This window comes from Narcine bancroftii, chromosome 1 (assembly GCF_036971445.1).
Source record: "Narcine bancroftii isolate sNarBan1 chromosome 1, sNarBan1.hap1, whole genome shotgun sequence".
Classification (NCBI taxonomy): Eukaryota; Metazoa; Chordata; class Chondrichthyes; order Torpediniformes; family Narcinidae; genus Narcine; species Narcine bancroftii.
In genome coordinates, this window is record NC_091469.1 from 389,110,566 (window position 1) to 389,127,060 (window position 16,495).

At 40.3% G+C, this 16,495-nt stretch overlaps 1 protein-coding gene across 4 annotated transcripts in view; it reads left to right on the forward strand.

The window, feature by feature from the left end:
• gabbr2 (gamma-aminobutyric acid (GABA) B receptor, 2) overlaps positions 1-14,625 on the forward strand; it is an 811,906-nt gene extending 797,281 nt beyond the window's left edge. For all 4 annotated transcript variants that reach the window (XM_069913637.1, XM_069913635.1, XM_069913636.1 and 1 more), the window contains exons 18-19: positions 9,837-9,957; positions 11,866-14,625. In XM_069913637.1, coding sequence (XP_069769738.1) covers positions 9,837-9,957; positions 11,866-12,031 — 287 coding nt within the window. In that variant the 3' untranslated portion in view covers positions 12,032-14,625. The remainder of the gene's footprint in view (positions 1-9,836; positions 9,958-11,865) is intronic.
• The last annotated feature ends 1,870 nt before the right edge of the window (positions 14,626-16,495 follow it).

A 16,495-nucleotide genomic window follows, 5' to 3' on the forward strand; every position in this document is an offset into this window, starting at 1 on the left:
CTCTCTTGATGTAATATTAATCACTTGAGTTTGGGTTTTCATCTATTTTTCCCTTTGATTTTGGGGTAAGAGCTGATCTATTCATCACACTTAATGACTGTATCACCTCAAGTTAAATTGAGCTAGGCAGGAGAATCATTGCAGAGCCTGGTTAGACAAGAGAATGAAGATATTGTTCTCGAAGCATTTCAGTGATCCATAGTCCCGTTACCTAAGGCTTCCAGAAAATCCACCTCCTAATCCCAGATTGCAATGATCACTTCCACCCTCACCTGGTTTCATCTGCCCATTTGGCTCCATCTATTATCAATGAGGCTATTTCCCACTCCTGACCCCCTTATTACTGTCATGGATCATTCCTCTCGCCCTTCACTCCTGATGCAAGCTCTTGAAAGAAACGTTGGCTTGCATCTTTTCCCTCCACAAATGCTGCTTGACCCATTGAGTTCTCCCAATGCTTTGCTCGTTGTTCCAGCATATGCACTCTCTTGTCTTCCTACTGTCAAGTCAGATTTATGGGGATATCAATAACTGATGTCATGTTCTATGTAAACTTGTACTTTTACCAAAATACATAGTCTTCTGAGTAATCTAATTTAAAAGTGCTTAAAACTAATGAAAGAAATAAAGGGATACGTGCCTAATGTGGGCCATTGGGGTTAATGTAGATCAGAATCACAGTCAGCATGGATGAGTTGAGCTGAAGGCCAGTTTCTATGCTGTAGAGCTCTAAGATTCAGTATTAAAGTGGTGTGCCTTTTCCATAAGAGAGATTAATCAAGTGAAGTGAAAGCAGGTGCTATTTTCAAGCATTGGCTACTACATTCCAAAAATATGACCGAGGGGGGTTTCCCTTGGCTACTCAGGTTCTCTGGTCTCCTCCCAGAACATTCAGGTAAATTTTCTACTGTAAATTGTCTGTGTGGTTTAAGCTTTAAGGTCAGGGTTGGTGGGGAGATATGGTTGGGGGGTGGGGGGTGGGGGTTTGTTGGAAATGATGGGAATGTGGAGATCATTAATAAAGAGATTAATATAGGATTGGTTTAAAAGAATGTCAGAACTGCAGATTCTGGAATCTTGAGTGAAACAAAGGTAAGCTGCAGTCCCTTTTGTGGAGAGAAATGGTAAGTCAAAGGTTTGGGTCAGGGCTCTTCGTTGAGGTCACTGGGAATAAGGTGGGCTGAAGGGCCTGTTTCCTTGCTGTATCTCTCTGTGCCTCTGACATGGAAAAATAGGGTAAGGGAAATTAAGGCATGGTTAACAATGGTTAAAATAATTAAAGAAAGTTTTGTATTTTAGGAGCAAGGTGAAAGGTACAGAGATACATTAGGAGGAGATAATGAAGTAGAGTAAGGTAACAGGAGTGATTTGGAGAAAAGATGATGCTAAACTCAATATATTGGCATGAGGTGCATTGAAAATAGATGGGGATAATGGGAGTGAGGAAATTTAGTGTAGCCGTAAATGTGTTTTTGAGTAAGTACCAGTAAGCAGAATGCATGCAGCACATCAGATTTTTAACCTGTGAACAGTTCAAGTTCATTAATCATCTTACTGTACTAATCATCTGATTGTGCAATAACAGCATTTCTCCGTACCACGGTGCGCACATACAAACGTAATACATTTCTCACGCTGCACATCGTAATCACACACAAACATAATGAATTTTTCTTTTCGAGGCCTGAACAACTGGTAAAACTAAGCTTTTCCTTTATCTTGGCATGCATGACCACAAGCTAAACTTGAATTTAATTGTCACTGAAATTATCGGATAGCAAAGACGTATTGAATCTCCTTAATAAGTTTCAGTTTTCTCTTGATTCTCTCAGTATCCTGATCCTGTGGTGCCCAGCACTATTTTTGGAGATGTCGAGTCATGCAGCAAGAAACATCCTTCAGCCCAACTTTTCATGCCATCCCAGTTTGCACTCTAACTTGTCCAAATACCTTTGGAAACTTGTCTCAGTGCACCAACATTTTGTTCAAAATCCTTGCTGGCAAGTTTATAATCGAAAATTACTGCCCTTCTCCTGACCCTTTTAAACTTGATATCCCACTTTCCTGTCTCAACCCAAAATGTTGACTGACCATTTCTCCATATGAATGCTGTCTGGCCAGTTGAGTTCCTCCAGTTTCTCTTTTTTCACTTGTTAATGATCTGACCAAGATCACTTTATCAGCCATTATTGCTACACTGCCTTCTAAATTGTTCATCCGTTTTCTCCTGCTCCTAAATATTTATGATCTTAAAGTTGCATAACTGCAACCTTGATATCACTATCTCCCTGGTCCATCCATATTATGGGCAGATGAAGCAAGACAAATCTCCACTGCTGGCACCAAGCAAATGAAGATCAGATTGGGCAGATTCATCTGTCTGTGCCATGTTGCCTGATGGGCCAGGAAGGAAGGGCTCATCTGTGAGATTTTACCAATATTGATGCTCTGGATTGAAATGCTCATATTTGAGAGAGGGTGGGTGGGGGATTTATTTTCTTCCTCCCTCACATTCTGTGCTCTCCTCTTCCATGGCTCCTTTGCATTCATTCAGAAGAGAGTTGGATGCGGCCCTGTTGTCTAAAGGAATCAAAGGATATGGAGGGAAAGCAAGAATAGTGTACTTAAGTTGTATGATCACCCATGATCATATTGAATGGTGAGGCATGCTCATGGGGCTGAATAGCCTTTGTTGCTGCTATTTTTTATTCTATTTTACCATCTCTGAAGCAGTTTAATGATTCTGTTCAGAGGAGCTAAGTATCATGGCCAGAACTAACATTCATTGCCTGGTCCTAATTCCCCTTGTGTGGTGATGGCAATCCGCTATCATGACAGTTCTTGCAATTGCACTGGGTCAGGAGTTAGACTCTACGCCGATGAAGATCAGCGATGTTAGGATGCTCTGCACTTTGGAACAGAACCTGCATTTGGTGGAGTTCCACATGCCTGCTGCCCTTCTCCTTTTCGATGATGTGTATATCTGATGAATGCAATGTATTTGACAAGCATGGACACATTATATGGGGTGCAGATCAGCACTAATGTGATGCTGGTGTCACTTCCAGAAATGTATTGAGAATTGGGAAAACTGCATGAGGTAGACTCAAAGTATATATTATGGTCAAGAAAGGTTAATTAGTCTGTATTTAAATTGCTTTCATAAAGAGAAATACATGAAAAAGCAGTATAGATCTTAGAAATTTCCATTGGTATGCCTCTATGTTACAATGCCACTACTATCATTCTGCGGTGAATTTGCTTGCTAGACATTCCCTTATTTTTAACAGAAGGTCAGGGGAACATAATAAACATCACAAACATGAAATTTCTATCATCGAGTTTTCTGAGTGATCTTTAAGCTATCATTATCTCATTAAACATTTGCTGAGGCCAGATCTTCAACCCTACTCAATTAATTTGTAATACACTTGATAATAGCTTACTCACCCATCTGAATCCTAATTCATTTCCACTATCTCAATCTTCTTCCTGCTGGGATAAGTTTTCCTTTAAAACATCCAGTATTGATTTGGCAAAATACTATTAAATCTTAAGACATTCTTCTGAGACTGAGCTGATTTTTTTGTTCTTTAAAGCTACAAATTGTTTCCCTGGGCATGGTAAATGTAGGACTCTTGGGTCACCTTGTTTGGGGTGGACTGATGATCCCTTTAAGCCAGGGGTGTCAAACTCAAATTCACAGAGGGCCAAAATTAAAAACTTGGACTAAGTCGAGGGCCGAACTAAATATTTATTGAAAATTTTCAACAACATCTGCATGTTTTCTCTTCTTTCAACATATGTAATGTTAAACTTTTTCTTATTAAAATAAATGTTTAATAATAGTTTTGGATAAACTCTTTCCAGAAGCATTAACAAATGAGAAATAAAATATTCAATAAATAATATTTCTCTATAGAGGATTTGTCAAATGTTGCTAGTGTGCTGTCGAATAGTAAAATCTGAGGGCTATTGAGAATGTGGGAGATTAACATGATTCCTGAAACAATCAAATGGGTGACTGATTGTGGGCATGAACTCTAGCAGGGTTATTTGCCATGCCCTTTTTCCATTGGTACAGATATCCTTTGATTTACACACTTTTCAAGTTATATGCCTAATGAGCTTGTATCCAGGTGCAGGACCATTTTTAACCAGGAATATATTTATCACTGTGTCATGAAACTATTGGAAGATCGTTTTATCCTGAGATTAAAGTTCATAATACTTACTCAGGCCTGTGTGCGGGAGGGCGGGGTTTGCGGGCGATCGGGTTGGACAACGACAGTGCGGGGGCATCGGCTCTCGCTGCAGGGCGGCATCTCGGGGGATCAGCCACCCCGTCACCGTGAGTCGCAGGTCAGCCTGCGGCAGGGAGGGGGAGTGGGTAACGGTCCTGGCGAGGTCAGGCCCGAGGCCTCCGGTTCCAGGTGCTGGGAAGCGGCCTTGGCTTCCCCTGACACCAGCCAGGCCACGCTGCGGTGGGTGGGCAGGCGGGGGGACACGACAGTGCAGGGGCATCGGCTCTCGCTGCAGGGCGGCATTTCGGGGGATCAGCGGCCCCCGGCCAGGCCCCAAAACCAGAGTCCATAGTGAGACCCGGCAACGTAAACAGAGGAGGTGGGGGCGATTAGCAGACTGACGCCAATGCATTCTGGGATTTGTTGTATTACTGTGCATGCGCTATACTGGCGCGGCGGCCAGCGGGCCACCTCTAATACATTTTTGAAATGATCTTGTGGGCTAAATATAATTATATAGCGGGCCAAATTTGGCCCGCGGGCCAGAGTTTGACATGTGTGCCTTAAGGCATTAACAACACATTGAAAAGATTTTACATGGAAGATGTTGTGTGCCCTGACTGTTTATTTGTCAAAATCACAACTTTGTAGCAGATTTAATGATAAATGAAGAAATTACAGTTACAATATGTGTTTCAATAAGTAACTGTTGGAAAAATAGAACTTGCATGAGATTATTTATCACAGAATAGTTACAGCACAGGAGGAGGCTATTTGGCCTTTTACGTCCTCACTCCCTCTCTCGTAGACCAACACTCTTCTATCATTAGCCTTGCAACTTTTTCTGCACCATATATTTATCCAACTCTGGTGATATGTTTTCTCTATTGTATATAGTTATCATTGTCGGTTGTATATGTGGAGCTGGCCCGCCCACAGATGACTCATACCCTATGACTCCGCCCACCCCCCCACCCCCCCACCCCCGTGGTCCTTGGTCATAATGGTTGAGCCATATTTCCCTTGCCGCCATTCCTATCCTGGTATCCAGGCCAACAAGGTTCTTCTGTGTATTAAAGCCTAGTTTCTGTGGTTACTGGTAGTGCCCTACACCAAAACAAACTCAAAGGCCACAGTAATACCTGACTCCACTGCACCTGCAGGTAGTGAATTTCAGATTCCATGTGCACCTTTGAATTGTGTTTACTTTCTAGTCTTAGAGTTTTGTATTATTTCCCTTTATCTTATACCCGTGACCTTCAGCCTTTGACTCATCCACCACAAAGTGTACCCTGCCACTATCCACTCTGTCCAGACCCCTTATTATTCGATATATCAGCTCTTCTCTCAGCCTTCTTTGAAGTAAATATTGCCAGCCTCTCTAACCTATTCTTGTGACTATAGTCTCATCCCTGCTACCATTCCTGCAAACCTTTCTTGGGTTAGGCATCTGCAATGTCGCACTGTTTAAATAGTATGGCATGGTTAAATTATTTTCCCAAGGTATGATCATCAAAAGAAAGAGAGAATAGGTGTAAGGTTGGAGGAAGTTTTAAAGAGGATCTAATGAGAAAGATATTTACACAAAGAGGGGTTGATAGAGTCAGAGAGATTTACGACACAAAAACAGGGTAGTTCCATTTGCCTGTGTTCAGCCCATATCCCTCAAAATCTTCTTTATTCATGTACCAAAGTGCATTTTAAACACCACAGTTTTGCCCAGCTCTACCACTTTCTCTGATAGCTGTTCCACTTTCCCACTACCCTCTATGAGAGAAAGGTGCTCCTCAGCACCCTTTTATAATTATCCTCTCACCTTAAATCAGTGTCCTCTTGTTTTAGACTCCCCCTGCTCCAGGAAAATGACAATCATTATTTACTTTCTCCATGTGTTTTATGATTTTATAAACTTCTATAACCCCCTCTCACCCCACCACCCACATGCTCGAGGAAAAAAAGTCACAGCCCTATTCAGCATTTATCCTTGCTGGCCTGCAAGAGGAGATGGTGGAGTCAGATACAATTGCTACATTAAAAAAAACATTTAGGCAGACATTTAAATAGGCAAGGAATAGAAAGATAAGGTCCTAATTGGAGGAAGCTGAATGAGTGGTTTTCAAACTTTTTCTTTCCACTCACATACCACCTTACGTAATCCCTATGCTGAAAGTGCTCTGTGATTAGTGAGGGATTACGTAAGGTGGAATGTGAGTGGAGAGAAAAAGTTTGAAATTCACTGGTGTAGTTGCACTAAAGGGCAGCATGGTGGTGACCTGATTGACTTTATGATCCCATAACACTTCCCTTTAACACAGTTGACACAATATTCCACCTGAGTGCATACAAGTGTTTCATAAAGGTTCAGCACGACTTCTTATTTTAATACTCATTGCCTCGAGTGAAAATGAACTTATTAACTATTTTCTCAATTTGCATAACCATTTTCAACAACAAATCCATGCTGACTATTAATATTATCCTAGATTGGCTAACTTTGGCAGACTGAATGCTGAACCTGGAGTCTTCATGATCAGCATTCTTCAACTACTCAATGCTTTACTCAACTCTCTCACCATGTTACTTAATTTAAATAGCAGATTCATAAGAAAAGTGCACAATAAATAAACAATTAAATTTGGTGCAAATACACAGCTGATTGCATCTAAGTGTTCCTCAGACATGAATATAATCTAATGCAGTCCCAAGAATAGTAGGAAGGCTCTTTAGAGATGAGAGACCCGAATATCCCTCAGCTGGAATAGTTCAGATGAATCCAGAAGTTATTTACCATTGCTATGACTTCAAGTAACATTATTGCATGGAAAGTGGCACACAAGGATGGTCGGTTTTGCAATCTACAATTTCAGTGCACACCCAGGAGCATTTTGGCCACTTGTATTAGATTTGAGAGTTGTAGCAGAGGACAGAGAATTTCAAATATTACAGTCCTGCTCAAACAAAAACTGGTGAGACATTAAATTACCCACTTAAATCATAGGTATCCTGACCTATCACCCCTTTTAATACAACCCTCTATTCTGGTATTGCCAGAACATCTGGAGATGACAATTAGCATTCTGTCAGAGACCTTATCCCAGAGAGAAATTAGTGTCACTGAAAATAGACCTTCAAGTAAAGCTGGCATGAATTTGTTAAACACAAGTCATGCTTGACATTGTGGTTGGGTTTTTGAAGATGTAGCAAGGTGAATTAATGATGATAATAACTAATGGTGATTTTATAAATGGTTAACATGTTGAATAAAAATCAGCTATCGATTTGTGTGCAAAGTGAAGCCATTAGGATTAAAGGAAGGCCAACTATGAAAAGTGACCAAGTTGCAGGAAGAGCGGAAGCAGATGGATATTATTTTTATTGGAGCAACATAAAAAGCCAGCAGTGTTACCTTCTGTTGATGACGGCACTGCTGCTCTTGTGCTCATTAAGCAAATGGACTCAGAGATTCAGACTATAATTATAACATTTGTGATAGCACACCAAGCCTTTGAGAAGGAAGGGGCAATGCACTTAGCAAAGGTGCTGCCAAGAACTCTACAGTAGATGTTAACATGGAACCATGGAGTATGGTACTTTGAGCTGGGGGAAGGTTCCAGAGATTTTGGACATTGTACCAGATCCCTGTGTGGGGTGGTATGAAATTGGAGGTGTTGTCTGAAGGCTCCCTGGTCAATGGGAAACAGCAGCTATGGCAGCCAATTGTGGGCATTGAACCCAGAGGAACAGGATCCACTACTGCCAGACATGCAGTCATTTGCACAAATTGTCAGGGCAAATGATGACATCTTCAAATGCCATTTCATACCTATTGTACCATTAGGCTCCCCTAATTGTCTAATTGCATGAGACTTGCAACAATTGCTGTCAAATAGGATTCAGACCTAACATTTAAACTAGCTTCATAAAATATTTATTTGTTGCACAAGAACAGAAGAAAATAGTATGAAAAGGCCATCTCTCCCCTCAAACTTGTCCCATTGCTCAATGTGATTTCGGTGATCTGTCTTTGGTCTCATCTCCCGTCCTATTTGCATGTAGCCTTCCACATTTAATTATCTAGCTTTCACAAGCCTATGGGATTTTCAGAAGAATTCTAGAGATTCCCCACAGTCTCTGAGAAGTTCCAATTTATTTCCATTGGTTAGAGGCATTCAAATCCCTCTTATCAATGGAAATAAGCATGCCACCATAGAACCTCAGAGGTATTGGCGCCCCCAGTCAGCACACATTCCACTACATGTCTCTAGGTTTTCTATGTCATTACCAAGCCTCCGCAAACCCCTGAGGAAATAGAGGTGCTGACGTGCTTTCTTCACAATGATATTAGTGTGTTGGTTCCAGGAAAGGTCCTATGAGATAGTGATTCCCAGGAATTTAAATTTTCTTTCCCTCTCCAACTCTAGTGCTCCAATGATCGTACCCCACTAGTTTTTCCTTCCTACAGTCCACAACTAGCCTCTTGGTTTTGGTGACATTGAGTGTGAGGTTGTTGTTAGTACACCATTCAAAAAGCTTCTCAATCTCCCTCCTGTATCCTGACCTATCACCCCTTTTAATACAACCCTCTATTCTGGTATTGCCAGAACATCTGGAGATGACAAAATCCAGGATCTAATTACACAATGGTGTATTGAGGCCCAGGTCTTGGAGTTTTCTGACAAGTTTTGAGGAGATAATGATGTAGAATGTCGAACTGTCATCAATAAGGAGCATCCTGATAAATGATTCTTTGTGATTCAGGTTTTCTAGAGCTTTGCGTAGAGCCAGTGAGATGGCCTCTGCCACAGATCTTTTGGAATAGATCCTTGTCACTGCTCAGTCAAAAGCTGATATGTAATCACTGTGGATGTGAGTGATGCTGGCCATAGACATTTTGGCAGGTTACCACAATCTTTTTGGGCACATGTACCATTGAGGCCTGTTTGAAACAAGTGACAACCATGCCCTGCCAGATTGAGATGTTGAAGATATTTGTAAATATGTTGGTATGGTGGCCAGCTCAGTTTTCCAGGACTTAGTGGTACATACTTTCATAAATAAGAAGACCAAGACTGCACATAATATTTCCATGTGCAATCTCACAAAGAACCAATTTAACAATATTTAACTATTTTTAAACTTTATTTCCTGAGCAATGAAGCCCAAAATACAATTTCCATCTTAATTACTTGGACTTGTACGCTAACTTTTTGTATTTCAATAGATTTCTTTCCTCTGTCTTCTCTGGAATGCACTCTTTGAGAGAGGAATGGACACAAATTTGGTCCTATATTTCAAAAGGAAAATTACTGAATCTTGCAAAATTTAGAGAACAACAGTGAGATGGGATGAGAGAAACATAAAAACTGCAGATCGTGAAATCTTGAGTGAACAAAGAGAAGCTGGAGGGACAAGTTTTTCAGAGAACCAACATTGCCGTACCAACAGAAAGACCTTCCCATCTCAACATTATTCTCTGATGCTATAATTTACTTGTGCTTGTACAATTCTAATCATTTGTTTTTCTTGTATTCCTTAATCAAATCGGAGGAAGTCCTGCAGGGCACAAAATTCACATTATCATTTCTGTTGTAGACAGCGATAAGCCTCCCATGAAAAACCACCATGATTCGCGGTCACAGGTGACTTGGGGCACCACACTGGAGCCTACCAGAACAAGCAAGGATGTCACAGAAGATATCAACTCTCCAGAACAGTAAGTAATGGCACAGAATTTTTTTTAATCAAATTTCAGTTTTTTACTGGAATCTCGTAGACTAATCTCAAAGCTGTCTCACTTCTATGTTTTACAACAATTTAAACTATTATGCGGGCATTTTTCCCCAAAAACTTTCTTCAGCTGCCAATATTTTTTGACGTTGTAGCTTGTAATTCATTGGTGAATATATCATTTATGTTATTGTTCTTCGACAGAAGCTTCAATAGCTTGTCAAAAGAGTCCTTAATAATCACATTTGCTCTTACTCTCAAAGAAAGATAAAATCAGATTTTAGTTTGCTGTGATATCAGGCAATAATATTGGAAACCATTAGTCTCAAAATTGAGAAATTGTCCATTTTCCACACCATGCAGAAGATGTTCTGCATGTTAATGACCTTCAGTTGTTCCCATCAAGCCAGCTTTATCTTCTTCTACTGTGCAAAGGGATGATGACCATGTGTTTTGTTCTCAGTTTGACATTTTCTGGTAGATGCTGGTTCTGATCAGTCTAAGCCTTCAGTATCTCACAGTTCATAATCCTTATTTTTCTTATATCCATGTGCCTTATGCAAGAGACTTTTAATTGTTTCCATTGTACCACCCTCCACCTTTAAAAACCTTACCTCTGAGGTCTGCCTTAAATTTTCTTCACACACCTTAAACAGGTATCTTCTTGTACTGGCCATTGCCTCCCTGGAGAAAGGTGCAGGCTGTCCCCTTTATACATGCCCTTCATAATCTTAATATTCTCTATTAATTTAGACCAGTGGTTTTCACCCTTTTTCTTTCCATTCACATTCTGTGATTAGTAAGGGATTGCTTACGGTGGTACGTGAGTGGGAAGGGAAGGTTGAGAATTATTGCTCTGGACCCAATTGTTACTGAAATATTTTGGTTGAGAAAAATTTTCACTGGCCCATTTCCTTTGGAGTTATGAAACTGTGCACAGAACGTGTCAATTAAGTACAATTAAAACAGCTGTTTTCAAACTTTTTCTTTCCATACACATCCCATCTTACTAATCACAGAGCACCTATAGCATAGGGAATACTAAAAAGTGGTATGTGAGTGGAAAGAAAAGAGTTGAGAACCACTGATTTAGACATACATTCAGCACAGTAACAGGCCCTTTTGACCATCAAACCATTGCCTCCCAATTACATCCAATTGACCTACGTCCCGGTCCCCTTTCATCCTTGTATTTTGTGGTTAAAGTGGTAAACATCTTGAATGCTCATTTTGTCAAAATGTTCCACTGAGATGCCAATTACTGAGGCAACAGAAATTGGGAGAAAATATCAAGATCCATTTTTGAAGATACCAACTACATTGTCAGTAGCAAAGCTATAGCAAGGAGCACAAGAACCTCTGAGTGTCAGTGAAAGGTACTCCCTTCCCTGACCTGCCTCCAAACTCTGCTACATACAAAATGTAGATCATTAAGAACAGTTGCTGATCGATTTTTCTTCCTCCTCTGTTTCTGATGACCTTTTACCTCCCTTTCTCTTTTGCTCCCTCCTTTCACGTTTCTTTTCTCCTCCCTCTGAATCATCGATAGTGAGAAAGGAGCATTTGAATCTGCATTTGCCACACTCCAATGCAAGACTGGTGAGAAATTTAAAGGGACTCTACAGGGGAAGCAATAAAAAGCAGATCACAAAGGATAAAGAGATAGATTCAACCAGAAAAGAAAGGATTTGTTCATAAAATAGTAAAACTTCATAAGTAAATTTTGTTCCTTGCTGTTTTGTTATAATATGATGTTGATAATATTGGTGATCAATATCAGTGACGTGACAAAGAATTAATCAAACAAATCTTGCCATTATAATTGGAATGAGTTTCATTTTGACTTAATCTGTCAAATATCACTTAAGTAATAACCTTTTATTCTCTTTTGCAGTATACAGCGCAGACTGTCTTTGCAGCTCCCCATCCTTCATCATGCCTACTTGCCATCAATAGGTGGAGTTGATGCTAGTTGTGCCAGTCCATGTGTTAGTCCCAATGCCAGCCCTCGGCACAGACATGTGCAGCCATCGTTTCGAGTCATGGTTTCCGGCCTGTAGAGATGTTCTGTAGCCTGAACTGATGAGTACTTGGCACTTGGATTGCGTACTCCACCTAGTTCTCTGCTACGTACACGACACACGCTCTCCTTACCACAGAGGAATAGGCATTTGAAACAGACACTACTGGGTTCCTGAGCAAGTTTGTGTGGTCATGGGGAGATGTTCAGAATCTGACCTGTAGCCTTATCTGTGAAGCTTTTGTTTCTGCATAAACTGGATATGCGTTTCCTTCCCAGAAAGAGTGACAGGTTTTCTTAAGGATGCAGGGATTGAAATGAACAGTTGTATTTTTTTTAATGCCACAAACATGAAGGGAGAATAATGAGCTGCTATGCAAAATTTGATAGAAACTAATAGTTCACACTTCAAACAAAATCCAACTATTAAATTGAAATTTTAATTGCAGTATAAAATAATTGCCACTACTTCTGCACATAAAATATCATGTACTAAACCCCCTAAGTAAACGTTGATATGGAGAATGAAGCATTATAATAAACAGGTCTGGTGTAGGAATGTGTTTCTAGTGCAGAAACATACACTTGAATTTGGAAGACACACTCAGAGAACTTTTGAACATAGCAAGTAAACAGTGTAGAAATTATTCTTTGACAAAATACAATTTGTGAGCTAAAATATTAGGTCCTGATGAAAAACCTGTGAAATCTCTTGCTCACTGCTAATTTCTGGTTTTGGTGCTTTTTTTTCAGTCCTCACTCAAACTGGAGTGTGCTTACTGCATTAGAGTCTGAATGGTACTAACTGACATGATTGCAGCCACTTTCTTGTTGAACAAAAGAAACTATTCAGCAAGGAGTCTTACTCTGTGTTCTGGAAGCAAGAGATAAATAGGTTTGATGTATATGTACTTAATGTATCCTGGCAAAGTGTTGCACATTATTGATTGAAGGACTGTCACATGTGAAGAAATTGCCTTCATTATTTCCCCTTAACTGCTATCAGCAGTAAATTGACTTCAATAAGCAATGTCATCTAACAAAAGAGAGATTACTGTGCTATGTCCCAAAGGGGAAATTTCAACAGTACACAAAACGATGAATTTTTTAAAAATCTGCTTTGAAACTGAACAGGAGGCCAAGCTTTGTAGTAAGACAAAAATGATGGATGAGGACTGAGCTGGAGAATTACCCTGGACCTTTCTTTATGATCAGCTGACTAGCTGGCATAGGTAAAACCCATCAGCATGCTTAAATTCCCCAATCAAATCACAGGACCACATCAGTTGCTGGGTGCCTGACGTGCAGAGCACATCCTCTCCATGTCGTGGAAAAGGTCTGCCTACACCTGCAGAGCAGAAGAGGCACAGCCATAGTTTAGAAACTTCCAAAAGTGTTTGGAGCAGTACTGGCCTTTTGCCGCCTCCCATCACAGAGTATTGGTGAGATTTCTGCTGCTTGTCAAATTTGAATTATCTACCTGGTTGTAGTATTACTTGCAGGATTATCCAGCAGCAAACATGTCTGTGACAGGCCTACCCTCTGAATTCCTTTTTGAGATCTGAGAGCACTGATGAATCGTTTACAGCATTTTGTGGTACTGTGGGCTACTGGCTCAGCTGTCATGCTCTGAATGTGACTCAAAGGATTGTCTCTAAGCTAGAACTTGGAGACAAATGGATCCCATTAAGATTCTTTCCATGCCCTCTTTGAAGAGGACAGCTCCTGGTTGGTCAGTAAGATAGTTAATGAGTGAGGGTTGCACCTCTACTTCCAGCAGGATTCATACTGATGGGCAGAGTGGAGTTTTAAATAGGAGATGTGTGTTTCTTCCAGTACCATTGCAGTTAATAGTTGTATGTCAAAACTTAGATTCTGATCGTGTCCAAAGGCCCACTGAAGCTTAGTTGTGCACTGTTCCGAGCCAGATTTCTATTCTGTCAAGGTTGCACAATCCCATGTTCATCAATGTCAAAGGAGCATGCTTAGTGCACTGATAAACCAGTCCTAATAAGCTTTTAGTTAACATTGTGAAGAAATGCTGTTTACTGGTATTCTGAATGGTAACACTGGCTGTTAATGTATTTCCCTGCCTCCTTAATTCAACTTATAACCAGTTTATTTTTGAAGACAGTTCATCATATGGAAGGAGGACTGAATACTGTATATAATGTATACACAAGTTCTCTGTAGAAATATTATTCATAATAGAGCAGGAAACAAACTAAAGTATTGGACTGTTGGAGGTAAGCGTGTATATCTGTGACTGTCTGTGAATACTGACTGTGTGCAGTTTATTAGGTTTAAACCATGCAGTACATTTTTGTCTTAATGATAAAGTAGTTCTTTCCCATATGGAAACATTTTTATTTCCTGCTAATATCAGACCCACAAAGTAATACAGTTATTTAATGTTTCTGTTCTTTTATACAGCAGCAAAAAAGGGTGAAGTTAAGGAAAGGCTATGCCTCTACTGGCATTCTCCAAATCATATTAGTGCACCAACTGCTTGAAGTAAGACTAGAACTGCCAGGACAAGCTGTAAATGGACCGAAAGTGTCTCGTACCCTTATACTGCATGAATCCATTTTTAATAAAATGTTGCAAATCTGTTTTTATGAATAAAACACAAACAACTGGTTTGTTTTGTATTCTTTATTCCTGCAAAGTAACTTCATTCTTGCAGATTTGAGACAGATATGTGATATGTTCTAATGTGTCCTTTGTTTCATTCATGCTCAAAAACCGTTGCAGCGAAGGTTATTTCGTCTTCTGGAGCTCTGTGTAAATGCTTTGTTTAATGTAAAAGAAAACTCTAATAAGATCAGTTAAATTATTTCCATTAACGTATAATACACAAATTTCAAACCTATGAATATCTATTTTAACTTGTACAATGAATCCCATTATAATTTGACCAAATTTAAAGTTATTACTTCTTAATAAAACTGTTTTGGATGTACAGGGCACATCTGTACCTGCACAATAAGCATATGCTCTGTCAGTATTGGGTTGTATTGCCTTATTTCCCTTAAGAACCTGCCAGCGAAGACCGATGGAGAGTTGCAGCCAGGCATTTTGCGACCAGATTGGTGGAATTGCTGCTGGAAGGGAAGGGATTTGCATTGGGTGGAAAGAGGCAATTGCCATGCTGTTGATGACTAAGTTGAGACACAGTAACTAAATTATCATGCTAAGGTTATCCCTCCACCACCCATCTAACACATCAGTAAGGTTTTTGCCAATATTACTCAACTTACCAAGGTGTTGCAGTCCAAAACGACAAGATATGAAACAATTGGAATTTGGAGATAGATGTGGGCAGTGCTGCCATCAAGACTAATGTACATTATCCTTTTTTTAGTGTATTTCTTGGAGGCTGCAAGAACTACAGAGTAGTCAGTATGGAGCTTTGAGAAGCGGTTAATAAAGGAAGATGGGAAGAGAGAATGACAGGATGGAGGGACTTGAATAGGTGACATTAACTTTCCTGGCAAGGAATCCTGTGCTCTTGGGGCTGACAGTTCATGCACAGGGAAGAAGGCTTACAAATATCTTTGGTGAAGAAAGGCCTGGGAAGATGATAAACTTTGTTAACTGTGTATAAATTGTAACAGGGAAAAAAAATTCTTTTTGATTTCACCTTTTTCTTTCCAGTATGAATCCTTGGCTTGCTTCTGGTTAAACACTGTGCTATTTGTGGAAACAAGTGGAGAAAAGGGCTCTCCTAAAGAAGCAGACCAGACCAGCTGTGTTGCAATTGACCCTTCCTATGTTGCTATTTCAACACTCAGACCAATTCTGCTCATGTTCCAGCAGGGTGGGGATTTCACTTCAAGCCATCTTTGGCTAGTGATGTTCCCACCTGCACTCAGTCACTGAAGCCCAATGTGTTAGGGAAAAATTCCCAACAGTTACACCAGAGAATCACCAAACAATTTCAATGGAACAGTACAGTTCTGAGGTAAGTGTAAGTAATTTAAAATATTAGATTGTTTGTCCTTGCTTAAATGATTTAGAACGTAGAACACGACAGCACAGTACAGGCCCTTCAGCTTTCATTGTTGTGTTGACCCATATATTCCTACCAAACAAATACTAAACCCTTTCTACCCCATAACCCTCTATTTTTCTTCCATCCATGTGCTTGTGTAAAAGTCTCTTGTGCCCCTAATGTTTCAGCCTTCACCACCATCCCTGGAAAGGTATTCCAGGCACCCACAAGCCTCTATGTAAAGAAATTTACCCCTGATGTGTCCCTGAAGCTTTCTTCCCTTCACTTTGTACAGATCTCCTCTGATGCTTGCTATTCCTGCCTTGGGAAAGAGGCATTGGCTGTCCACCTTACCTATCCCTCTCAGAATCTTGTATACCTCTATTAAGCCTCCTCTCATCCTTCTTCGGTGCCTTACAGATGGGCAGGTCTTGCCTCATTGGACCTCTACTGGCTCAGTCGCAGTTTCCCGACCTCTCTAGTCACTCCCTGCAGAGGGACCCTCAGCCT